The following is a 27,064-nucleotide window of genomic DNA, read 5'->3' as shown; positions in this document are numbered from 1 at the left end:
ACTCTGGGGTAGTGTGAACAAAGTCTGGTATGTGAATGTAATTTTTTAGCGAGAATGGTTATCGCCAATTACCCCAAGGAATATCGAGTTCTCTGAGGTGATGAGAATGAATGTATGAATGTAATTTATTAGCATGAATGAAGGGACTTATCCTCGATTACCGTGAGGAATGTGAGTACTCTAGGGTTAGTATGAATGAATGTAATTTATTAACATGAATGACGGAGCCTATCCTCAAGTACCCCGAGGAATATCGAGTACTCTGAGGTGGTGAGAATAAATGTAGGAATGTAATTCTTTATTGTGAATGAAGGGACTTATCTCCAATTACTACGAGCAATATCGGATACTTTGGGGTAGGGTGGACAAAGTCTGGTGCGTGAATGTAATTTATTAGCATGAATGGAGGTGCATTTTCCTAATTAGCCCGAGGAATACTCTGGGGTGGTGAAAATAAATGTATGAATGTAATTCATTAGTGTGAATGAAGGGACTTATTCCCAATTACCACGAGGAATATCGAGTACTCTTGAATAGTGTGGATCAAGTATGGTGTGTGAATGTAATTTATTAGCGTAAAAGGAGGGGCATTTGTGCTATTTTATCCACAAGTGACGAGGCCCTGAGGTACAAAAAGGCAAGCAATAGGATAAAGAACAGAGAGTGTGGTTACTGCTCAGAACATTCTTACATATGAAACTTGGAGTGGTCGGTACTATAATTTTCCTTTGAAGTACCGTGGGCTGTCGTAACAAGAAAAGGGCCAACTTGTATTTTTCCGGGAAATAAATGATAAATGACCCGCAATGATTGAATTAATAAAATGATTTCGTTCTCCCAGTATCAATTAAAATTTTGAAATTATGGCCCGGCATTACAATATAATCGTTCTTTGTGTCTAGGTTTAAGTGGTAACTTAGTACTGCATGAGTAGTATTCAAATCGCCGTTCAGCGATTCGGCTTGGAGTTCTGTCGCTGTGCTTGCAAATTGAGCTGAAAGTTGACATAGGAATTTATTTGAATTTTGTTGAAATGAAAAAGTTAGTGTCACGAGTGGGATTCGAACACACGACCTTCGGCTCAATACGCCGCTGCTCTAACCACGTGGTCGCGATAGCTCATGTAGTTTTCATTTTAACCAAAACCTTACTTAAAAAGATTAATTACATTTAATAATTTTATAGTCAGTCGTAATATTCGAATGGTGTTTCGTTCATTTGTTTCATGTGTCATTTCGATAATCAGAGTATTTGCATTGCCTCTGTTAGCATAACTACTAATTACTATATTTTTGATATCAATCCAAGTAGTATAATGCGAATTCAAGAAGTATTTGCTGCGGGATGCTTTACTTTTGACAGTATTGATGCCACTAGATATCAGATTTTGAAAATTTCCTCTACTGTCTATATCGAAGAATGTAGAAACAATTTTATCGCATATTTCTAAAAAAAAACGCTAACTGTAGTGGTTCTCCAGAAAATGTTGGGATCATTTCCAAATACTGCGGTTTTAATTCCGGTGCCATTGTAGAAAAGTTTAGAGGTGTACAAATAATATAATTGAAAAAAAAAAACTTATTTTAACAATTTTACATGCACAAAATGATAAAGTTCATTTTTCTTCACACGATGTTTGGTGACTTCTGTTGTGGTGCGGGGCGCGTACAGATGATTGTGAAGTACTTATTTGCTCTAATTTTTTCATAAAATGTCGACTAAGGGGTAGTGTTGTGACGTTAGACAGTACCGACTGCCCCAGATTCAAAACTCCCGTTTTTAACAAAATACTTTATTCATATAAACGAGTAGTGCGAGATTACACTAAATTCAATGCAACTTAAATAAGCTTTTCTTGGTGTGAATGTTGCTTAATGTATACTACTATATTTACTAAAAGTTTTTTTGATCTTTGATTGAGCGTCAGCATCCCTGATAATTTTTTATAAATGTAGCAGTTTTTGGCTAGCTAACTTGCATGTATGTATGTCCCAGGTAGGGCACAATATATGAGGTTGGTTCTATTGGAATAGACTGTCGAACCAGTGGATTTTCTAAGTGTAAAGCTGTTTTGGGTGGATTTAGATACGTTAAATTTTAGGATTACATGACAGAATGACCGTGTCCTCAGCAAAAGAGCAAGATTGTCAGCTGTGTATATTGTGAATAGGAAGGGTCCTAGGATGCTGCTGCCCTGGGGGACACTCGCTTTAATGGTAACATAAGAAGAAATGGCAGCTCCTTGAGCGATGCGGCAGTACCGGTCTGTCAGATAGGATTTTTAATTAAAAGGTATGCACCAAAGGAACGAAGCCCTTGATCTTCAGCAGCAAACCAGAGTGCTATACCCACCCGTTCGAACGCTTGGATCACAACAAGAAAGACACTTAAGCAATTCTGTTTCTGTTCAAGGGAGGATGATACAGTGTCTACAACGCGATACACCTGCTTTATGATGGAGTGAAACGAGCCGAAATCAAACTGTGATGAGGAAGGACATTCGCAATTACAGCTATTGATATAAATCTTTTTATGAGAAGCTTTTCAAGGATTTTGCTTAGGATAGGAAGGTGATTAATAGGGCGGGGGAGCTTGGATGTTGGGTTTTGGGATCATTTTAATTACCACCACGGTACCCGTTAGGTGTCACTACCGGTTCTGGAATGGTCTTGCCCTCCATTCTGCAACGAATCAGAGCAGAGCCAGTGGGTATATAAGCAGGGGCACGGCCCCATTGACCTCAAGCTAGTCAGCACGACGAGGTCGACAACGACGCAGACTCGTCAACTCGACTAGTTCTGGCTTATCACTAATGAAGGAGAAAACTATAGATCTTATCAATAGGATCTCTTTCAGGTTTGAGAACAAGGTAAACCTTATTTGGATACCAGCACATAAAGGACACCATGGCAATGAAAAGGCGGATGGCCTAGCCAAAGAAGGTTCTAATACTGCGTTTGTTGGGCCACAACCGGTATTACCTCTATGAGCACAGCGAAAGAGAGTATCAATAACTGGGGCATGAAACAATTCCTTAGGGAGTGGAATTTATCCTCCGGACACAGGCAATCGAAAGAGTTTGTTAAGGCGATCAAACCAGCTGAATCGAAATGGCTATTCTCTATCTCAAGGAAGGGAATTAGGAGGCTGATAGGTATTCTGACGGGCCACTGCCCACTGAGAAGACACCTCTTCGTAATGGGTATCCTACCAGATCCCTTTTGCCGCTTCTGCGAAATAAAAGAAGAAACGGCAAAGCACTACCTCGCAGAATATGATAGTATGCTAGGTCTAGATTTGAAATCTTTGAAGGAGAGGACATCACCAAATCACTCCCCGAGATAAAGTGGTCCAAAATCTTGGGGTTTGTGAACAAGTCCAAGAGGTTTATGCAGGACACGTGAGCCGACCTCCCGTCCCGGACCTTTTAGGGATGGGGTACGAGTCTACCCAGGCATTTAACCCCTCGGGTCTTGGTCGCCCACCCTGCATTATATATATATATAATATAGTTCTTATATAACTAATGAAGCACCTGACGAAGCAAGGGTACTCTCAGTGTTAGCCTCGAACTCGCCTTCTCAAGATAGCCGACTTGGCTTCAGGCAAACCGCTGCACTCGGCCAACTGCTGCACCAGAGTCCCTTCAACCGATGTAGAGTCAGCCGACTGACGTCCCCAGATCTCAGTCAACTGTTCTATTTACCAACAGGAACACACAATCGCACTCGGTCCCGGCCTCTATACATCGTCTCAACGCTACTCCTCCCTTGTCAGGGCCATCCAAAAACTCCCAGTCACTAAAACGGAATATTTCCACTGTATTGGGAAATGTGTTGTTTTTGTTTGAAAGATAGGTGTAATGAATTTTTTCATTTAAGTGAGATTCACACAAAGATTTGTTGAAAAGTGGGTAAAGTAGTTTGACCATCGAAAATTAACAATTTTGAAGACAATGGAGTAATTTTATCGGGGCCAGTGGCGGGTTTCTGATCCAAGTTTAATAATAATTTTTTTGTTATGTTTGAATTGTGTAACAAAATCCGGCATGGTGATAAATAATGATAATTATAATTTAAAATTGACTTAAATCATCAATATCGTTGATTATTAAATCCATTATATTTAGTGGTCTATTGACCAAATTAGTTCTTTTAATTAATCTTTTTATGTAAGGTTTTGGTAGAAATGAATCCCGCTAGTGACACAAATCGTTGACTACGTTCAAACTTAAAAAAGGAAATTTAAAATGCAACATCACGCTTTAAAAGGCATTTATAGGGAATTTTATATTCAGTTGTATTATTAAGACAGGACTGTAGAATACGTTTTAAAAATAGATATAGCCGTCCAAGTCTCCTGTAAGGTATCCAGAACAGATCAGTCGGAACGAACTCGGCAAAATGGATGAAGATGAACCGTCTGCTGGTCACAAGTGCATGAGAATCTTGTACTTCGTCTGGAGGGTGTTCACATTCATTTTCACCCACGTTGTACTCGTCACGATGGTCGTTGCTTACTGTCTTCTCGGAGCTGTGACATTCGAATCCCTGGAAATGGCAAACGAAATCGAAGTGAGTAAAATACAACTGCAAGAATTAGAAAACAAGTTTGCAGTCTGCAACTGAGTTTGGATGGACGACGTTTAGCGATAGTCAAAGACGAGGGATAGAAAAATACATTTGTACAGAAACATAAATTTAACATACCTATTGCAATATTCAAAACAGTGCCAAATCCTATGGCTAATTTAATATATCATTATAATCAAAAATATACTCCGGCAATAGTGTACACGTGACACGCTTTATAGTATACATCCAGTAAAAATGCAAGAATAAAACAAAAATATAAATATATAAATAAACATGGGCGTTTACCAACACAATTACAAGCAACAATTTTACAAAATGCTAAAACACAATACACATTCCAAAGTTTTAAATGATTAAATTATTTTAAAATATATTCTGCTTTGAATGCACGTTGCATTTTTCTTTCACCTTATTAATATCTGACGCATTGGTGTTAATTAATACTGAAACTTTATTAGTAAGTAAATTTTTTTTTTTAAATTTCATACTCTTTGAATTTTTGTTAATAACGACGCTGAGATCGTTTCACTGTTATGTTTTTCATGTTTGTCCCGAATTTTGTTGTTGTTTGAGTTTCTAAATTTCATAAATAGATATAAGTTTAGAAACACCGTCTTTTAAATAAGATTAATGTTTCAAATGTGTAATTTAATATTTTTCCCTACGGTTTTGTAGACCATAAAAGTCCTATTTAGCGCCACTTATTTTCAAAAAAACAAAAAACTTTTGTATTTATTTAAACGGTAAGTTGACAAAAATACAATATATAATACATTTTGCAATAAAAAAATACAAAACGGTCCATATGAAAAAATTACAACTTAAATTATGCACAAAGTAAACTACAATTGTACTACAATTACTAAAATTTATGATAAAATAATATAATAGAAAATATACAATGAATAGAAAAGTACATTTATAAAATTTATAATAAATAATAATTGAAGAAATGATATAATAATACAAAAATAAAATTAGTTGGGTAATGTCAGACATTTCTATGAGGTTCTTTTTAATAATAAAGTTTTAAAAAAAATATTTTTTAGCATTTTTCTTTGGAGGTTTTGAAATTTAATTAAATTTTTTAAATAATTTAATTTTAGCCAACAAATTTGAATAAGACTGATTAGTCTTAATAATTTCATGTTTAAAATAAAATAACATAAAAAATATATAATACGATATGTAGGTACAGGTTCTTGCAACTAGGACAGGAAAAGCCACAAGCAAGATCCTACACTAAGGAGCCGCTGGCCAGTGAGTTATAAAAAAAAACAGCACATCTACTCAGGTCGAGGTGCAGAAGGCCTTGTGGCCACTTCTTTTGTCCCTATACCTATACCTAATAATATATGAAATTAACAATCGAATTGTTTTGATAAAAGTAACGATCTTTCTGTATCCGTGCAGTATGGATATTTGCAGCCAAAATTGATAACTCTTTCAATTATCAAAACTACATTTCTTTCAAATATGTATAATTTAATACTCTTTAAGTTAGACACTGGTCTCACAAAATAATTTGGTGTAGAAGATGGCCGAAACAATAGATTTTTGACAAACTTAGTGATGATTACTTCCAAATTATCTAAATAGAGCAATGCCCAAATTTCAGCCGTGTAGATGAAGACTGACTTCATTAATGTAACAAATTATCTTAATTTAGTGACCAGAGAGTTAGAAGAATCAGAGTTATAAGTAATTAGGATTCTTTTTATATTGGAAGATGCCAAATTTGCTTTTGAAATAAAGTAATCATAAGCAAGACTGAACTTCTCAGGCAAATGAGACTCCCAGATAAACATAAGATTTTACATATTCTATAGTCAAACTGTTAAAATGAAGGACTTTAAACCTATTTTGTCTACCCTTATGTAAAACTAACACCTTAGTTTTATCAATATTGATTGTGAGATCATTTTCCTTGCAATACTGGGGCAGAGTATTTAGCTTTTTCTGTACATCATGCCAGGAATGAGTCAAAATCACCAAATTATCTGTATATAAAAGCATGATCAATTCTCTTTTGTTTCCAAGCAATACTTAAAGGGGAGAATGGAAGTAAGGCCAAACAGAATAAAATATTTTTTAAGTTGAGTTTTTGTTATTGCAACACCAACACCATAGCCATACAAACTTATACTAAAATATACTTTTATATAATCACCAACCAAATGCAATAAAATTATAATATATCCTTTCATCCCTTTTATGCCTATTACTGAAGTACTCTAATGTAAAAACACTGTAATAATTTAAGCACATGAATAAACTAATTGTAGTATACTAATTTCAGGTGAAAAACAGAGTCGTAAACTCAAGGAAAACTGTGACTGATGATATGTGGAAAATGACGCAAGAAATGGAAGTGCTTCGATATGACAACTGGACAATTAATGCAGAAGCGAGAATAAGAGACTTTGAAAAAGAGCTGGTAAAAGCTATAAAAAAAGGTGGATGGGATGGATCAGAAGGACCTGAAGCTCTACAGTGGACATTTGCTGGATCTTTATTTTATTCAATAATTGTAATTACAACAATAGGTACAACTATTGCATTAGAAAAATATTACAAATGTGTTTAAGTTTTAAATTTACATCCTGTATAAATATTACATATGTACATACACATATATACATGTGTATATATTACAAAAGACACAATACAAAATTCAAATAATTGTACAGAATATATGAGCAACATCAGGCCCACACACTGGCAAAGTCTTTGTTGGGAGGGCAGGGATGACACTGAGAATGGTACTTGAGCAGGGCAACTAGCTATTTCTGCCCTGGGTCCTCGTCAGGGATGATCTCACTGTGTAATCCAAGTCGTCTACTCTGTATACTCCACCATACTTTTACCGAGCTAAGTTCTAGGAACATAGATTGTAGTATGCTGTTTTAACCCCGTCTCCTCAGATGGGACTAACTAACGCTGTGGAAGGTACAGTGTAACATTGTCCACCCTGTAATGTTTACACAGCGGAATTTACCTTGTCTGCACCAATTTTCTCAGCAAGGTTACTGCTTCCTCCTTAACGGTTCTCTGTCAACCCTCTCGTAGTGCTCTTGTTGGAGAGATAGCACAAACTCAAATGTGCAAAAAATGGTTGTCGTCTGGGTACACAGACACAAGGTCTGGAGAGTAATGAACAGGTGGATAAGGTGGCTAAGGCCTGAATGTCTCAACCTTCAAACTTAACCACCACTATCTGGTCCCCTGACACTAAAATACAATTAAAAAAACTTGATTAAAAGAAAATGGCACCATTGGTTGGCTGAGCCAACAGAGTAGTTCTCACGTATCAAGAGCACTGTTGATAGGTGGCCGTCGGAGAACCAGATTCATAGAAGAATGGTCAGCCTCCCGATTAAAAATGGGCCATGCAAGGTTGACACATGGACACTTACTTTTGGGCCAAAGCCCACGTACGTGCTCGGCATGCAGAGAAAGGTTGCTTGAGTGTCCTACCTAACAATTAAATAGAGAGTGCATAGGAATGCCACCCAATATGAGAATTGTGCCTGAGCATGGCAGGGAGTATCTTCTTCAGATTCTTGGAGAAAGCAAGGTTGTTTTATTATATTTTGTAATGAAAGTTTTGTGTCACTACGTGTGTGAGGCTGACACGCATATACTTAATTTTGGGCCAAAGCACATGTATGTGTCCAGTATGTAGAGAAAGGTTGCTTGATGTGTCCCATCAAATTGAAGGGTGCAACCCCTAGAGAGAGTGTATAGGAATGCTCTCAGATAGGATAATTGTGCTTGAATATGACAGTGAGTACCCATGTTCTGATTCTCGATAGAAACATGGTTGTTTTATTGTATATAGTAGTAATAGTTTTGTGTACCTAGCATGTATGGAGAGTGAATGTATTTATTGGCATGAATGTGTAGTGAAAGAGGGCTGACGGCAGAATATTGAGTACCCAATCAGCCCTCAAGTAGTTTAGTTATATAATAGGGAAAAGGGTGATTGAGGAATATTGAGTACTCCACCACCCTGAGTGAATAAGAAAGAAAGTATTTAAGAATGAGTGAGAGTGTGAATGGGTTTGGATTTAGGAACTGATAGTGTTGGGGATCCCTGAATCCCAATGTTGGTGGGCTGGAGGGATAAATCTGAGGTCTGACCCTGGAATACCAACACCCAGCATTCTCGAGGCCTGCTGATAATTTATTGTAAATAATCAAAGCTGGAATGGCTGGTGGACTGGGAGAAGTAATAGCCTTAATACTGTACATGCGTGTATGTGCATTTATGTGCAGATTGGAACTTACATAAATCAGTAATCAGTAATCAAATTAGTATAGGATTATAGAATAATTTCATATTTTTATGAAAGATAATAATAAAACATTACTCTTAATTTACATTGCTTGTTCTATTATGTCTAGATATAACTAGATAATACATCTCAATTAGTGCAGATATATTGAGAGATTTCTGCTTAGAAGTTTACTAAAGATTTATATTGTGACTTTTTTCAGGTTATGGGCACATTGCTCCGAAAACAAAACTTGGAAAAGTCACCACCATATTTTATGCAATTGTCGGAATTCCACTAATGCTATTATGTTTGTCAAACATTGGCACTATAATGGCAAACTCTTTCCGATTTCTGTATTGGAAAGTGTTTTGTTACAGTTGCACTAAAATTGAAAAAAGAAGAAATAGCGCTAGGAGGAAATTGTTTAACCGACAAACAATTAATGGGTACATTTTTTTATTTATATTTCTAACTAAATGATGATAATTTTTGTTAAACACAAAACAGATAACAGCAGATATTTTACTATCTAATTAATTCTATAGAAACATTTTAAAAATTGTAATGATGTCTGAAGTACATAGTGGTTAATTACTGATTGTCTTCGTGCCCTATAATCTTGAATGTGTCTTGTTTTGACCGAATGGGTAAAAATTCGATGCAATAAACATAAAATATAGTTACAAATTAGTATAGGTTGATATTATTCACTTGTTTGTACATTAATGTGTCATTGAATAAAAAAAGCTTAGATTACATTATAAATATTAACAGTTTATGCATATAATTCAGTAAAAGCAAAAATAAAGAGGCAATGGGTAGACCGTAATAATAAAATACATCATAATATAATATATATTCATAATATATAATATATATGGATCATAATATCCATAATTATTCAGAAAACCAAAACAATTTGTAAATATGTTCTATGATGATTACCTTTGTCTGCCTATTTGCCATTTTCTTAACGTGTTTCGACATTGATGAAGAATCAGAACAGATAAATTGAGATCATGATGAGATCATCAATGATCAAACTGAACAAATGCTATACAACTTTCAGGCTGATGGACATGGTGTCACAATTTTTTTTCAAAATGTTCAGCAGACTAGTGCAAAATAAATCCTTGTTTATTATAAACGTTTTTTTCTGTTTCCATTTATTTTAGGGCTTACAGATTGGGAAAGGATGATTTAATGAATGTTTATGAAATTCAGGATTTGAACGTTGATCCTCAATTTCAACAGCAAATTCTTCAGAATGCAGGAGGTTATACTATTAATATTATATATTTTTCTTATTTTGCATTATTTGCATACATAAAAATACTTCTAAGAAGAACGTCCCAGTTGTATTATGGTTCACACGAATTATTATGTGAAACTGCAATGTGCTGGATTATACAGTAGAAACATATACTTAAACATAGATTATTCAATCTATCTTCATTAATTATTTTATTACTACTGATTATTTCAGATGAACAACCAATACAGTCAAGGCAGTCAGTTATCATCAATAAATATGCACTAGAAAATGAAACTGTAGCAGGAAGTAAGTTCAATTTCTTTAATGAAAATCACCAGTAATTTTTGAAAATTTATCAATTTTTCCTATGGAGACATCGTAATTTTAATACTGAAATATAACTGTTTAATTTTTAAATAATCTATCATTAAACAATTTGTAGTTCAGTCGTTTCTCATCATCCTGACCTGCCACCATCGCTTGTTTGGTCTATCAGACGCATTTTGCTATCTTAAGTGGTGGGTCTAAGGAAAATGGTGAAATGCTTAAAGTTGTCTGACAGCAAAACCTGCAGGATTGGGCAGGTTGGAGATGATTAGAAATGGCTAAACAGGGTCATCACCCCACACAAATCTCACCATTGTAAAATTCTTAAGCATTTTTGGACATCAATTATTAATTAATTTTAATGTACCAGGCAACCAGAAAATATTGTGCAACTGCATTTCATTTGTTACATTTCATCAACATTTCTATTTACATAGGAGGTTTATGTAAATAGAATATTTTCATCATGTAATATCAAGAGGATAATGAGCCAGTTCATTAAAAAAAGAATGTCTTGAACAGTTCACTATAAATTATAAAATTCTTTCTCATGACTTCAAAACCCATAATTCTTATATGCTTATTGTATGGGTAATACAATACTAGGGGGGCTCAATACTAGGACAGCTAATTGAACTGATGAACGTACTGCTTAAAAATGATTCTAAACATCTAAAAAAGTACTACACCAAAAACAAAGCATCACCTTTTATTGGTGAATATTCGATTTTCGCATCAATGGGACAGGGTAATTTGGTGACAGCCAATGGTACTTCCTAGTGTTACTGTAGATGATTTTTCATCGCATGTGAAAATTTGGTCAAAAAATGCCTCTACTTTGTGCTGTCAAAGCATTGAAAGGCAAATTTATTGGTTGAAGTTTGTTACAGTCAGTCAATTTATGAGGTTGCTCAGCTTTCACATCTTCCCAAATCAATGTATGCTAGAGCGAATGGTTTCACTTAAATTGAAATCCTGAAATGTTTGACTTAAATCAAGTTCTATAGCGTCCTATAAATGTTTGATCAGATTTCACATGTGACAAAAAATCCTGTACAGTAACACCAAGAGGTTGTACCATTGGCTGTCACCAATTTGACACCACACCTGTCCCATTGACCGAAAACCAGCTTTTTGTTTGGTGGAGTACTTTTTTATACTTGTTGAATCTTTTTAAGCTGTGCATCTAATTATTTTATTACTAAACATAGTGCAAGTTTTATGAGATGCCTCGGCCACCCTAGTGCCCAGCTTAAATTCATACAATAAGCACACTCTAATTATCAGTTTTGTAGCCATGAGAAAAAATATAGTTTATGATTTACAGTGAAAAACCGCACGAACTTTTCTGGTAACCTAGTAATATAAAAATCATTTTAAAAAAATATGATAAGTAACTTCCTTCATTATTAGTTTTAAGGATACGCAATGTACTTTTATTCCAAACTAATAGTTTTCTTGCGGTTTGATACTGTATATAACTAAATGTTTTATAGCAATTGTCGTATTTTGCTAATATATCAAGAGTTAGAAATTGTGGTTTTTGTTTTTAGAACAAGCAATTGTTGTGGCTACACCTGGGCCGCTTGAGCGAGGTGGAAGTTCAGGTAATAGTATTATAAGTTAAAAAAAAAAAAAACATTAAAAACAAAATTTTACTCTTAGTTAAAAGGGGCCAAGATCCAGGAGGACATATCACCAGAATGAATTCTGCTTCAACAAAATCAAGTAAAAGCAAAGGAACAAGTGCTTCCGAGTTTGGTGAAGATGTTCAACCACAAGTTAGGCCAGTTCCTATATGGCTCTGTGTTTTCTTAGTCGTGAGTTATATCATAGGTGGTGCATTTTTATTTTCCGATTGGGAAGATTGGAACTATGGAGATTCTGCATACTTCTGTTTCATTACGTTAACGACAATTGGATTTGGAGACTTTGTTCCGGCACAAAAAGTCAATAAGAAGAACGGGGAAATCGGCATAGCATTGTGCTCGTTGTATTTGCTATTTGGAATTGCGTTGTTGGCAATGAGTTTTAATTTGGTGCAAGAAGAAGTTATAAACAATGTTAAAGCAATAGGAAGACACTTGGGAATAATAAAAGATGAATCTACAACTGAATATTATGGAGAATGAAAGGTTTTATAATTATTTTAAAATAAAGTTTCTTACTTTGGAACTAAAATTATTTTTCCCATTAAAATGTAAAAAAAAAGTTTATTCATGTGTTAAGGTATATATTTCATAAAACACAAAAATAATGTAAATACAAAAAATAGGCAGCTAAAATAACCATAAATTTATTTTATAACATCCATGTCCTGTTTAATTTAAAAAAAAAAAAATGCATTCCGGCCCTGCTAAAAAGGAAGACCTCATCTTTGTGCAAGAGTATTAAGGGCGTAATGGTTAGGTAGCCCCGATGAAGAGGAACCATTTTCACCAGACTTAGAATTGGCCATAGGAATTAACTTTGAGAATGATAATAATCATCAAATCAAAAAGAAAGACCAAATTGAGTGAAAATAGAATGAATTATGACACTTTGTCAATTTGTGTTTCAGTGCTTTAAAGTCCAAGTAATTCCTGCAATACAGCTTGACATCCAACTATTCTTAACTACTAGGACAAGTGGTCAAACCACTTTACAATACATTTTTCTTACTAATCAATTAAAAAGCCATGGGCAGCTGGGATTTGAACCCAGAACTGCTAGTGTGGCAGTTGGATGGAATACAAGTCGGACGCCCTAACCGCTCAGCCACTTTGAAGTACAAAATCATTTTAGATCCAAGGGTTGTCGAAAAGTCAAAATCGTTTAACAATATTTTATTAACAGCAATATAACAACAGTCTTTTCGATCTATTAAATGTCATTCATCTTTGACGCCCAAAAAATTATTGAGTTGCAGCCATAAATCCCTCCTGAGTGGTAAATTGTGGAGATGCTCTTTGCCAACTCTTTCACACTGCAATGAAATAAATAAAGTTCAGTAATAAATAAATTATTAAAAACCTTAGATTTACATCTTCAACTTTTTCTCCCTTATAATGTGGAGGGCAAGACTAGTTTTTTGTGAAAGTGCACCAAGTAAATTTTCTTCATTCAGTGTTGTACTCCACTTTTTGTACCAGTTTTCGATAAGCTCAAGGTGTTCTTGGATGTGTAGCTTAAATAGGATTTGAGTTACAGGAGAAAATTGGAGTATCTCCTGCATAAGTGGTGTAATGGCATTAGGGTTTATAAGTAGGTCAGCAGTATAAATGATATAAAGGAAGGGACAAATAATGCTGCCTTGAGGGATGCCGGCTTATATTTGTCCGACTTCTGAGAACTCATTGCCACACCTCACTCGAAGTAGCAATCGGTTAGATATGATTTTAGCCTGTTTTTTTTTTTTTTCTTCAAATGAAAGCAGAAAAGTAAACCTTCCCACAGTTCATTTCGTCGGCACACAAGTTGACATAACTGAAGGTGATTAGGTTTTGGTACGAAGCAATTTAATACTAGAAACGCCCTCTACTGTAAATCTTTTAAAACTTACTTATATCCCAGTTAAATGTAATTAATATAATAAAAACTAAGAAAAATAAACAACCATTTGTTAATATTAATGAATAAATGTTCTAAAAACCAAATAAAGATGCTACAAAGAAATCAAAGTAAATAACTCAATAGTATGACATAGTAACTTACTGATGGCTCCTTGATGTTGAAAGACGATAGTGGAGAATGAGATTTATTATTTACTGGATTTTTAAAAAACCTTTTATTAAGATCCAAAGGAAATATATGACCTTCTGTACTGAAGATATATTTCCCTAAATATTTGTTAATAATGTTTTCTTTGTCAAACAACTGGAAAATGTGAAATCAATATGAATACAAACAGTATATAGTATAACATTTATTTTTTACAAACCAAAATGAGATATTTAGTTGTTTCACTTAAGAAAAAACTCTCCATTCTATCTTCTAAGCTCATGTCATTCACGCTATGAACTGTAGCAAATCCACATTTAGTCCTTGTATATTTGTTTAAGCTTTGTAAAATATCTTTGCCGACATGCAAATAAAAAGGATTTTTTGTTGCCTGCAATAAAGTATAAATTTGAACAAATGTATTTTCTTGTTTATGTGTGCCAAAGCCCGTGTATGTATTCAGCTTGGATTTTAATTGTTTTAATTGAAGAGTACCACCAGGACTTCTTTTTTTTTTATTTTCTGCACCTTGACCCATTTACTAAAGCCTTGCAAAATAATTGAAGGGTACCATTCCTTCGCTACATATAAAAAGTGTGAAGAGATTTCACCCAATATGAGAATCGTGCTTAAGCCCAGCAGTGAGTATTTGGATCCCTGGATTTTTTGGAGGAAATAGGGGTTTACATGGCAGTTTTATTAGATATAGCTCTGATAGCTTTGTATCCCTAGCGTGTGTTGAGAGTGAATGAATTTATTGTTGTGTGAGAGGACCTGTGGAAAAACGCTGAGCACCACATTGACCCCCCCCCCCCCCAATTAGGTTAGCTAAAGGCTGATGGAGTACTCCACCTAGTAAATGGTTTGTAAATAAGAAAGAATGTACTGTAACCAAGAAATTAAGTTAAGGCCCGGAGAAGGTGTGGATGTTGTGCTGGCTCATTTTCGGGCTTTGTTCAGAGCTGGAGCGGGCAAAGAGGAAGCCTCATCAGCATGGGCAAAGGATTCAACAAGTGGTAAGCTACAAGCTGGACCTACCAAGTTTTCATATACCAGTTCCAAAAATTGCAGAAATTGATTAAATGAAATCATATGAGGACTAAACATAAAATTCAGTAAAAACTAACTACATATTACCATCCAGGTGAACATAGATCATTATAACCAAATATGTAATGGCTAATAAAAAATGGAATAAAAAAATAAAAAATACTTGCTATTTATGTATTTCTAATTAAATTATTGTGTATACCTGATATAGCATATATGTGGATTCAATCAATTCTGGTCTAAGAGGATAAAAAGGAACTTGAGGCATTAAAAACTGCCAATTCCACCTTTCCGGCAATACACCATATTTTTTCCATATCACATAGTATAAAGCGTGTGTACAAATAGCTTCATTAACATCACCATGAAGGACCTAAAAAAATTGGTAAAAATTATAAATTACATGTCTCTGGTAGTTTAAGACATAATCAAATACGATTTGTTGTAAAGATTTCTACAAATAAAGAGTAAGTTCTTGCCTGAAGACCAGCAAATGATGCCTGCATGGAATCAATCCATGTTGAATAAATAGACGCTGAATCCATATTAACATTTACAAAAAATGGATGATTTCCTGTTCCAGAATTGCACTTTGGTCGTCTAAAAATAGTGTCAAGAATTATACGTTATGGGAAAGAATGTCAATATAACATAATTTTATTCAACGTGAGTTTCTAGACCAGAGTACACTTAACTGGAACATCCGGTAATAAATAACTATTTCAGTCAATTCTACATTTAATTACATCATATCATGAGATTTCAGAATGTTAAATTTAAAAAAAGGTAAAAGAAACTACAAGCATGAATGTTATAAGTTGTGAGATGTGTTGATGTTTGTAAAGTTTGGACGAATGAAGATTGATCATGTCTTATCATCATAATGCTCTTGTAGTGAGTTTTTAAATTATTTTTTATTCTTTTCTTATTATGAATTTTGTTTTTAATTTAACTTTGTTTAATCCTACCCCACAATTTGTATTAAACAATTATTGTCTATTGCTTGTTTTGTCAGTCAATTGTATATCAGCATCTTAAGTAGTCTTTTTGGTCATATGTGTTTTTTATTTAGTGCAATGGTTAGGGCTGAATGGAATATTATCCGAATTCAGGGCTATCGAGATTCGAACAAGGAACCCTTCCAGTGATGAGTCGCCATGTCTGCTTAACCATTTCGGCAACCCGTATTGTGTTTTTATACTTTTAAGTTGCTGAGTATAGTACCTATCATATAAGAATTGTTATGGTGAAAATAAAAAGTTTCAAAAGTAAAATTGCAACCAATATTCATTAATAAATACAAAATGTTATCATTATTTCCAGTAATATTAGATGTTAAAATATATAAATTCTTAAGTGAATAATAATATCTGAATTATTTTATAAGACATACCCTTTCCTTAAATGTTCTTTGATGCTTTCATATGCTAAATGAAACATTTTATAATCTTCACTTTCGCCAAACATTATGTACGACTTAAATAAATATTCAAAAAATGAGTCCAGGCCAGCTCCCAACCCACTCAATTTTCCTGTCCATTTTCCCGTCTTAGCATCAATTACATTGCCTGAAATGTAAACAAAATAAGTATACAAGTATTAAATAAAATTAAAATGCCCTTTGGGGTCACTGCGATATATAAACAAACATATATCCATTAACATGTCCATTATGGCAGAGATTTGTAAAGACACTCCTGAAATTTGTTTATTTATTTATTGTTTTAAAAATATATTTAGGTTCATAAATAACCTTAAGTAAAATTTTGCTAAAAAAATTAGCTTTTCATATTTTTTGGCATTTTCTAGAACAACGACTGTATATGGGTTAGGTATGGTTTAGGTAAACCAGCAATATCTATTGTTTACTCACACAATATTTATGTATGGCCACCCACATATTAAGAAAATATTGGCGAAGTGTATATTTCTACTTACTAACCCTTAATAAATTGAAAAAAAAGGGATATAAATGAAATTAACATAGTATTTACTTGAAATTTATTACTTATGTATTGATACTTTCAAATGATTAAACACATCTGTAAAATTATTATGTATAAAATGTATTTTTAAACTATATTATTAAAATAGATAAAATCTTAATGTGTGGCAAAAAAATTATAATTATTTACAAATTCAGTAATTATTTCCATATTATTCTTCTATGTTTCTATTGTGTGTTGTGTTTATGTTAATTTACTGGAATGAAAGTAATTTATTAGCATGGAAGGAAGGGATTGTTTAACCCCACCGCGAGGAATATCGAGTACTCTGGGGGAGTGAATGTGACCAGACATCTAAGTTTGTGGTGCTGTATGCATATATCGTATTGTGAGTTTTGTTTCTATTCTGTAATCAATGCTGAATCCAGGTACACACGAGAGGCTAGCATTTTAGAATATCAACAAATTATACACTTAAAAGCAGAGTCAGTAACCATCATATTCATTTCTAACAACAGTTAGAACTGAAGATATTTAAAGTGGATAATGAAAAATCTTGTGGAAAATACCGTACAACCTTTTAAAATATAACAATAAAATTATTAATTGTGAAGAATCTTATATGTATAGGAACTTGTACATTTGGCTAAAAACGGCTGTTGTTAAACATCACCATTGAAATAAATAAATTATACTGCCAGAATTTGGTTGGAAACACAGTCAACACAGAGCTGAATAGGCCCTACTATACCTACTACCAAATCCTTCTAAACAACCTTTTAACTTTGACGCCACCTAGCGTCCATCCATCTTAGTAGTCGTCTGTTTAGAACGCCTGGTGGTAGCTTGACCGGATTGAATGTGATTGAAGTGGAACCTAGTTCAATTTGTATAAAATGCACTTTACATTTGTAAATATAAAAAATATTTACATTTCTACCTAAAAGTCCAGTGCTTTTGGACCTCCTGTCCCATATCGCTTTAGTAGCTCTTCTCGCATGAATCTCAAAAACTGGGTCTCCCAAAAGTCTACTTAAAATACCCATTTCAAGAAGTAAAGATCCTGCTCCCGCAGGACAAGTTTCTGTGGAGAAACTGAAGTCTGGTTCTCTCTCCTTTAAATTGATCTGTAAAAAAAAAATTTAAATTGGGATAATTACGTTCAACAGGAAGTTAAATTTATTAATAATAATTTATTCTGAGATTTCTAATGAATTACTTATTGTCAACATCAGGAAGACTATATTGCCACTTAATCTTGTACATGTAACTTTAAGGAACAAAAGCTTAAAATACATAAGATTTCTAACGTGATGTAACAAATGAAATGCGTACTTACTAGTGTTTTATCAATAAGACACAAAAAAAGATACTTCACACGTTTTATAAGACTCGTACTTACCCTTGGAAAAGGAATTCCTGTTTTGCTTTGTTCAAAAGCAGGAAGTAGTCGGGAAGCTAAATCATGGGCTAAATGAAGTAATTCTCCATTATAGCCGTCGGGTTTTATTGGGCCAAATGGTTCATCTGGATCAATAATTAGCAAATGAGCAGACAGCAAAGCACCAACTAACCTTATAACAAATTAAACAAAAAATCTCAGAAAAAGTTGTCCGATTATTGAAATATTGTCGCTGCATGAGATTTAAACACTGTGTTATTTCAATTTCTTAAACTTCCAGGGTTTTGATTCTAACCCATTATTTGTTATTTCAGGTTTTAACAAAATGTAAACATGCAAAATGTATTTTTTACCATTTAATTAAACTGATAAGTTAACAAAGAAACAAACTGTGAAATAATGAGATCTACATATGGTAAAAATGGAGCTTGGTTGTCTCTAATCATCCTGGTATGTCTTTTTTATGAGTTTTAGCATTTCACCCTCTTCATCAGACAAACCAGTAAGAATAGGTGGTACTGGTGTGTTTGGAATCAATCAAGCTACAATTAAACACACATCTAATTTAACTAACTGCGTACTTCACTCATAAACTCGTTACATTTCACACAACATTTTTTGCTTATTTACAAAATGTTACAACATTAAATATACTCTCAGGCCAAAAAAAAATACATAAATAAATATAATGCAAGAAAATGTAATATTGAAACTTCTCTGGTCAATCACTTTCTTATGTAAGTTTCTTAATACACTACGTTTACAAATAAAATAAACAGCAGAAAACAAATTTGTCAAGTTTTTTAATGAGTTTCCTCAACACTTACCATTCCTAGTTTTCCTATTCTTCTTATAAATTATCATCTAAAGAACAATTTTTGACAAAAGCAGCAAGAATAGGTAGTGATAGACTGTAACTATCAAAATGCTGTTCATCTTCTTATTGCAACAACTTCAAAATTTTAAAAATTTTATGTTCAAATCATTAAAGTGAACCTTTTCAATTAAACTAACAGTTCCTAAAAAAGAACACTTTAATGTTGACTCAAAAGGCAGACAAATTCATATTTATTTATTCATATATTTAAGATTTTGGCCTAGCCTAGCCTAGCCTTTAATTTCTACATTAAAAAAAGAAAAAAAAGGAAAAGAAACATACCTGATATTAACCTCAAAAACTTGAACTGTACTGCCCTTATCAAAATCAACATATTGCAAAATTAGGGAGACAGCTCTTTTAAATTCTGTGCCGTTTCCAATTACTGCTAACGTGTCCAGGGCATCCACAAGTGTTAGACAATAGTCACCAAGTATATCATTAATATTGATATTTGTCCTGAAACAGATATTTTTATAAGCTAATCGACTAAGACCAAGAGAAGAAAAATATTTTAGGAAATAGTGTTTCAAATTTAAAGGAGCTGAATTCTAATTTAGCTGTGATATTATTGCATGCTCATAGAGCGACGGGGATGGACCACATAGAGAAATTGTTTTTGTAATTCTACTTTGAGGGCTTTTTTAAGACAATATAGTACTGTATGGGAGATATTGAGTCATTGCGATCGAGATAGATGGTGGTTTTACATTTCGGTTTTTGTAAGATATTTTGTGAGACGATGAACTTGCAGTGTGGTAGTTTCCGATCATCTTGGTCTGCCTATCTTTGGTGGGTTTTTAGTAAAGATGGCAAAATGTTGAAACACATGTGACCAACCCTGCAATGGAAAGGCAGACCTGTATGATGGAGATGGCTACATTTCCGCTTTTGTTCAAATTGCAAAAGTGACAGACTGTGTATGGTTTTTACATCAATGACTGAAAGTTAAAAAATTAATCAATAATCAATACAATGCAAACATAGAATGTCTGGATCCATGGATAAAAACATTTGAAGGAAAAAACCAGTCTGGATCAAATAAGGGTTTTATGAGATATAATTATAACTAACAATGGCATACAGAGAAAAATTGGAGAATGTCTTTCAAATCTTTTCAAGCACCAACTTAACATCCTGCCAAAACAAAGTTGATTAACCTGTTAAAATGAAAGTTATGAAAGTAAGCAATCTACTGTGACTTCCCCATAGAAAGGAACATAACTGAGGTAGATCAAATTATTAACTCCTGTTCACTTTCTAATTTAAGCTTAGTGATACTTTTGAATCTGAACTTTTGATTTTCCAAAGTGGTATTTATACAGTGCATATGTGTTTTACTTTTCAGAAGAAAACTTATGCAATTAGCTTCAGGAATTGCATACAGATTTATCATGCTTAAACTTAGTCGATCTTTTAACCAAAATTACATTTTTTTTAATGGGGTTCGCAACAGCAGAGGTCATATCAACCCCCAAAATGGTAGTGGCCGGTGTTTTTGAAAAAAACCCATTTGTAACTGTACCCTTACAGTGATGAGTCGTTACATCAATTCCTTAACGATGCCACACCTACATTATTACAGACCTAATAAGGTTGATAAACAAAATTAGAAATACAAGCAAGCAAAAAAAGCGGCAGATACTGCCATCTCTGAGAATGAGTGACATGGATCATGTTTTATTTATGAAGCCGATGTCCAGATACAGTACTACCATTTTGGACATGCATTACAAAAATTAATAAAATTGAACCTAGGAAAGTGTTCAAATCCGTAAAAGTGATTTTGTTTGGACTCTGGTGCAATCCACAATAGTTTGGTTGTAGTGGACAGGAATGTCTTTAAACAAGCATGCCGCCCAGAATTGAAAATACATAAAGCCTGATTAAATAATGAATAATCAACTGTTATTACCACCTTGAAATACCATGCTAAGAAAAATTAGCACGGCATACTAGCACATCATAACTGAACAAAAATGTAGGTGGTGACATTTCCTCCTAGGGTCTGCAGGTTGATGAACCCCTAGTTTGGTCATTTCCAATCATTTGGTATGCCTACCCTCAATATATTAGGTCCCTCTCAGACATTGGAGAAAACAACAAAATTAACTTTCAATTAGTTAAGGTTTTTAGTTGAGATAAAAAAGTCAAGTGTCACAAGCGGGATTCGAACCCACGATCCTTCAGCTAGATACGCCACTGCTCTACCACCTGAGCTATCGTGACCTCGATCCATTCGGACACTAACTTCCCATCTCAACCCCACCTTTTGAATTTTCCCTCATTTTTGCCATTTCTTCAAATGTTGTGTAATCTATTTGATTCTCAGCGACAAATGAAATGTCCACGGAGAGCTTTAGTGAAGATATACTACATTTAACTTATTAAATTAATTATTAATTGAAAGATATTAATTGGTCAAGTGGACCACGAAAACTAGTGAATTTAACAAAATTAACATTGAGCGTGCAGAACAAAGGGGCAATGAAGAGGCAAATAAATTTGACAAGTTAAGTTCCACGACACCCAGTGGCCCTAAACCCTTTAGTGGCATACCAAACTGCCAGAAACATGGATCCATCAGAAAATGGATTGAAAATAAATTCTTCGTTCAATGGGAATGTAACTCAGAACAAAGGCATGTAAAAAATTCAACAAAGGACCATCACAGAAACTAACAGCAAAACTACAAAATCTAGTACGTTAGAACTGAAATAATAGTAGGACTGCTAACTACAGTGCAGATGTTGCCAGGAAGAAGATAAGACAGCAGAACATGTCCTCTGTTGGTGTGAAGGCTTATGTATGCTAAGATTCCTACACCTGGGAGAGGAAAAGCCCAGGCCTGAAGGAAATGCACAGGAGTAATTTGGGGCCAATAAGCAATTGGGATTTAAAATTGGAACATAGTCGCATAGTCGTTGACCAGGCTACACTTAGAACCAGTAGAGATAGGATATATGCAATTGGAGATATAGCTACTTACTTAGGCAAGCTAAAGTTGATACTAAATGGTTTTGCCGAGAGCACTATGGCTTGTTATGACATACACAAAGTGATCCGCAATTCTCCAGTTAAAGAAAATTCCTGAAGAAGCTATTGATAAAACAATTGTTCAGGCTGCCCTTGAAAAAGGTTTGAGATCTGGTAAAAGGCTTTAATGAGGAGCTCCAGACAACATTGGAGATGCACAATAGATCAATACTGATCACAGTGCTCAGTTCATAAAGAGGCTCCTACTATAATATAATCTAATATCTCACTTCTCACTGTTTTGGTTTATCAGATGTCACATGGGTTTTGAATTCTAGTAATCTTCAGTGGTGGCTAGGTCCTAGGTGATTGTGATGCTTTATCAGTAGTACTAGTACTGCCATTTTGAAACTCCCAAATTAATCAGCGAAGCAGTTTTATAGTGCCTTATTACATAGTGCCTGATTTTTTTTTTTTTTTTAAGAAAAGTACATTTTCTATGACATTAAGATATTTTGAGGTGGATAATGAACCTTTTGCATCATGCCCATCATCAGTTGATCCTCCTCCTGTGGGAGCTCACTAACTAGCTATGGACTATTCGGTCAAGATGAATCCTGGCTAGGCCATAGTGTACGAGAAAGTTGTTAAACAAATAGGGACTCGACAATTTGACAAAGCCTAAGACTTGGTTACATAATGATAATAGTCATAACGACAGATGAGAGTATCATAAAATAAGACAGAAAAACAAACATTCCAATATGACTCGAATAAGTGTGCACTTTTATCAGGATAATTATACATAATTGACGATGGCATACACCGAGTAATTGGAGACTATCTGTCAACAGGTTGTCACCTACGGATTTTCGTGATCTCTCCCTCGTCCTGCACATAGGATCGGATTGAGCTCATCAAATGGGAAGGCATATTTCATATAGTTGTCGTATCCGAAGTAAAACATTTCCTTCGCTTTGTCCAACATCTGTACACGTAGATTCTCCGGGAAGTGCGAGTACTTTGACAGGAAGTTGGGCCAGCTCGAGTTGAATATACCGAGATCTGAGCAGCCGCTGAATTTACTCATAAAACACAATGTGAACGCAAATATGAACCATTGGTGTAAGGAGAAAATCGCATCGTTTCTACGGATGTCTGTCATACTATAAAGAAATGTTCAACTGGACTACGTCTACACTTAAAAAAAAGTCGACACGACACCAAACACGACATACGGAAGGTTACTGTGTCAGCCTGTCAGGATCAGTCACAAGTGTCATATCCATATGTCACAAATGTCATATGTCACAAGTGTCATTTCTTGAATGAATCCGACACAGACAACGGTAATACACACCCCCAAAATTATTAAAGATTTTTTTAATGAACAAAACCGAAATAAATAAAATTAATTATAAATTTGAATTTATCTTTTTTTATAATACTTTAAAAAAATATAAACTCAATTTAGAAACAAATTTTTTTTAGCAATTTCCGGAGCACCCCAAGGCTCACACTTTTGCCCTTTGCTTTTTCTACTATTTTTTAATGGTAGCACTCACATTTTCCATGGTGTGTTCTTAATGTTTTCAGATGATCTTAAATTATTTACAGAGATCAATAGGGTTCAGGTTCATGATGCAATTAGTCTAAACCGAAACTTAAAACTTACAGAAGCACTTCAGCACTACTCCATCTCTACTAAGCACTACTTAGAAAATCCCCTTGGACTAATCCCGACCATTTTCCAAGCTGAGGTCCATGCAAGACGACTCCGAGTACAGTAGTTAATAAAGAAAAATATGAAAGGTCCACAGATTTACATATTTTCAGACAGACAGGCAGCTATAAAGCCACTAAATGTGTACGCTTTCAGCTCCGAATTTGTTAGAGTGCCTAATAGTTTGGGAAAACTCAAGATTACTTAAAAGTGGGTTCTGGGACATGAAGGTTAGAAGGAAATGAATAGGCTGACCAATTAGCTAAAAAAGGGCAGCTTTCTCACCCATGGGACCATAACCATGACTAGGTGCACTGGAGTATGTGCTTAAGTTGGAACTAGAAAAATGGCTTGAGAAAGAAAAACAGGCACTGGACAAAAGCACCAGAAGCTGAAATACATGCCACCAATGCTAAACTCAGAAGAGTGATAGGACTAGTCACTGACATATGAGAAATCATCTATATAACATGGTATATTCATCAATGAACCCATTTATAGGGTTTGCAATGAGGAGGAAGAAACAGCCACCCTTATCATCTTCAAATGTGAAACAAATGCTCAACGGAGACATAACCAACAAAGAAAACCAGGGAAAGGAAGTGTAGCAATGACAATCAATGCCATAGTATTCCTTAAGAAAAAGGATCGAGTCGATTGCACTAAACTTAGGGACTTGGAAAGTACAGTAAGCAATTCCTAGTATCCATTCCTAACATCATCACCAGGCAAGCTAAGAGATTTATAAATCTCTCAAAAAGTAAGGCAAAGGAACTCACAGTGGGCAGGACTTGAGAAAAATGATAGGTCTCATTACCAGCCACTGTCTTCTGAATTACTACCTAAAGCAGAGATATATACATGCCGACTCATTTAGGAACAACCAGACTCGTAGGAACATATCCTTTGTGAATGTGAAGTCAGGTTACTTCGGTAACACCAAAAGAGGTGCAAGAAGAAGCACCGAGGAAAGACTTAGTCTTATAATATGTATATGATGTTTGTATATGTACAAGACGGTGTTCAGAAAATTTAATTAGATTGAACCTTTCAAACTGTTCTGTTATAACATTTTCTAAAGTCGCTAATACAATTCAACATGCTTATCATTTAAATAACATAGCATGCTCCGTCAGCTATGTTCTGTTTTTCTAGGAAACTGCTATTCCTCACTTGCGTTTTCCTTAATCATGATAATAAATTGCTCTAATCCTGTACCATCCCCAAAATATGGAAAACATTTTACATCATTCCTGTTATAAAATCAGGAAACAAAGCTCTCATATCCAACTATCACCCTATCTCCAAACTGTACCATATCAGAAGCGTCGTAAGGGCGTTCTACCACCACCAATCTGTTACTTTTCCAAGACTATGTTATGTCTATGTATAAGATGTCTTATATCTAGATTTCTCCAAACCATTTGATTTGGTGAAGCATTCTTTTCTAATTGATAAATTGTGTGCATCTGGTATTCCTGGTCAAAAATGGTTTAGCTCCTACTTGGCTGTAAAATTGGATAATTCAAGAAATTTCCTGATTCCTCTGGTGTTCCTCAGGGTTTGCTTCTTGGCCCTTTTCTTTTCAAATAATTTATTAATGATATTGCACTTTGTTTTTCCAATATACCATTTTCTTTGTTTGTTGACAATGTCAAAATTTTCAAACGCATGTTTCTCCTGTTGCAGAGTAGTGCATGTCTCTCTGTTGATGAGAATATTAGTAGGACTGCTAAGTGCTAATAAGACACTGCAGACTCCAGAGGCATATGTATAGACTTTTTTTTATGAGGGTTCGCAACAGCAAAGGTCATATAAAACCCTCAGGGTACCGGTGTTTTTGAAAAAAAAGCCCATTTGTAAGTATGTCGGGTTTGAATACAGGGCCGCTGGATTCGAACCCGGGACCTTTACCTTACAGAGATGAGCGCCATATCAACGACGAAACCTTGCGGCCACCGAAGCCCCCATATGTATAGACTTGGAGTGGCAGAAACAAGCCTGTGCAGATATTGCCAAAAAGAAGAAGAGGCAGTGAAACGTTCTCTATTGGTGCGAAGGCTTATGCAGGCTGAGATTCTTACCCCTGGGAATGGAAAAAATTTGTATAACCTGAGTGATGCTCAGAGTGAGTTCTTGAAAAGCTTTGGGATCTGGTAAAATGTTTGATTTACTGGCACTCCCCCACCACTTTTTTGAACTGACACCTCACTGCTTGCACTGTGTAACTGCAAGGTCCAGCCTTGTTGAAGTTTGCTTCATTGAACAACAGATCGTCTGTTTTGTAAAGTAACTGAGTATTGTTTCCTGTTTAGCTGTAATTTTTGTTCTGTTAATTTTTTAAAGCAGAACAGTACGCAACCCAGTATCTAGTTATGAGAGGACTTATTAAGTGCAGTAACTCTTCAAATTGTTCTGATAAAAGTATACTGCTTTAAATTCCTGATTATCTGTGGTATGTAGCTCTCTTAAAATAGCTTATGCATCCAACCTCGTACCCACATGCTTTTCCTTTTTCTTCTCTATCGTAGCAATTCCTGTAAAATTTCTTCACACACAACTAAGGAAACCAAACGGATAGATTTTTTTATTTTGTCTTTGCGCACACATAATTTTTGTGATAAAATAAACTGTCACAACAGGAGAGGACAGCTGTCAGCTGTTTTGACTACCACTTGCACAATGTAAATGAGTACTGCCAGTAGCTGGCACTAGACAAGGAGTGTACCTCAAGTTGCATGCCAGTTACTAGCTCGGTATAAACTTCTATTGCCCGTCCCTGACGCTGGTATTGCCAGTAAGTACCTCAACTGGCATGCCAATAACTGACAACGTTTAATCAGCATAAGTTTAATGAGGAGCTTTATACAACAATGGAGATGCACACTTGAACAATACTGGTTGCAGAGCCCAGGTTGTAAAGAGACCAGCATC

At 34.7% G+C, this 27,064-nt stretch overlaps 2 protein-coding genes across 9 annotated transcripts in view; one reads left to right on the top strand and one right to left on the bottom strand.

Annotated features, from left to right (window-relative positions):
• The window catches only part of LOC106664713 (TWiK family of potassium channels protein 7-like), a 67,349-nt gene extending 54,734 nt beyond the window's left edge, over window positions 1-12,615 (top strand). For 7 of the 8 annotated variants that reach the window (XM_024228123.1, XM_024228120.1, XM_024228121.1 and 4 more), the window contains 6 exons: window positions 6,895-7,141; window positions 9,096-9,321; window positions 10,051-10,151; window positions 10,362-10,436; window positions 12,011-12,064; window positions 12,123-12,615. In XM_024228123.1, the coding sequence (XP_024083891.1) occupies window positions 6,940-7,141; window positions 9,096-9,321; window positions 10,051-10,151; window positions 10,362-10,436; window positions 12,011-12,064; window positions 12,123-12,589 (1,125 nt within the window). In that variant the 5' untranslated portion in view covers window positions 6,895-6,939 and the 3' untranslated portion in view covers window positions 12,590-12,615. Of the gene's footprint in view, window positions 1-4,231; window positions 4,575-6,894; window positions 7,142-9,095; window positions 9,322-10,050; window positions 10,152-10,361; window positions 10,437-12,010; window positions 12,065-12,122 lie in introns of those variants that run through there. The other variant, XM_014390667.2, reaches the window with a different exon arrangement.
• Window positions 12,616-13,267: 652 nt separating this feature from the next.
• On the bottom strand, window positions 13,268-23,720 carry LOC106664716 (ER degradation-enhancing alpha-mannosidase-like protein 1). Its single transcript, XM_014390670.2, has 10 exons — window positions 23,274-23,720; window positions 19,714-19,890; window positions 18,555-18,726; window positions 18,093-18,279; window positions 16,600-16,774; window positions 15,686-15,806; window positions 15,409-15,579; window positions 14,377-14,547; window positions 14,151-14,312; window positions 13,268-13,422 (listed from the first exon to the last, which is right to left on the bottom strand). Exons 1-10 carry the CDS (start codon window positions 23,570-23,572, stop codon window positions 13,327-13,329), a joined length of 1,731 nt encoding a protein of 576 aa, XP_014246156.1. The 5' UTR covers window positions 23,573-23,720; the 3' UTR covers window positions 13,268-13,326.
• Between the last annotated feature and the right edge of the window lie 3,344 nt (window positions 23,721-27,064).

Source organism: Cimex lectularius, unplaced genomic scaffold, assembly GCF_000648675.2.
Source record: "Cimex lectularius strain Harlan isolate CLEC.00 unplaced genomic scaffold, Clec_2.1 scaffold234, whole genome shotgun sequence".
Lineage (NCBI taxonomy): Eukaryota > Metazoa > Arthropoda > Insecta > Hemiptera > Cimicidae > Cimex > Cimex lectularius.
This window is presented reverse-complemented; position numbering and strand designations above follow the sequence as displayed.

Coding starts and splice junctions, on each gene's coding strand:
- LOC106664716 (XM_014390670.2), bottom strand. CDS start 23,572: ATGACAGACATCCGTAGAAACGATGCGATTTTCTCCTTACACCAATGG. Junction 18,727..19,713: donor GTTTTTGAGGTTAATATCAG/GTATGTTTCTTT, acceptor ATTTGTTATAAG/GTTAGTTGGTGCTTTGCTGT. Junction 14,313..14,376: donor CAACTAAATATCTCATTTTG/GTTTGTAAAAAA, acceptor CACATTTTCCAG/TTGTTTGACAAAGAAAACAT.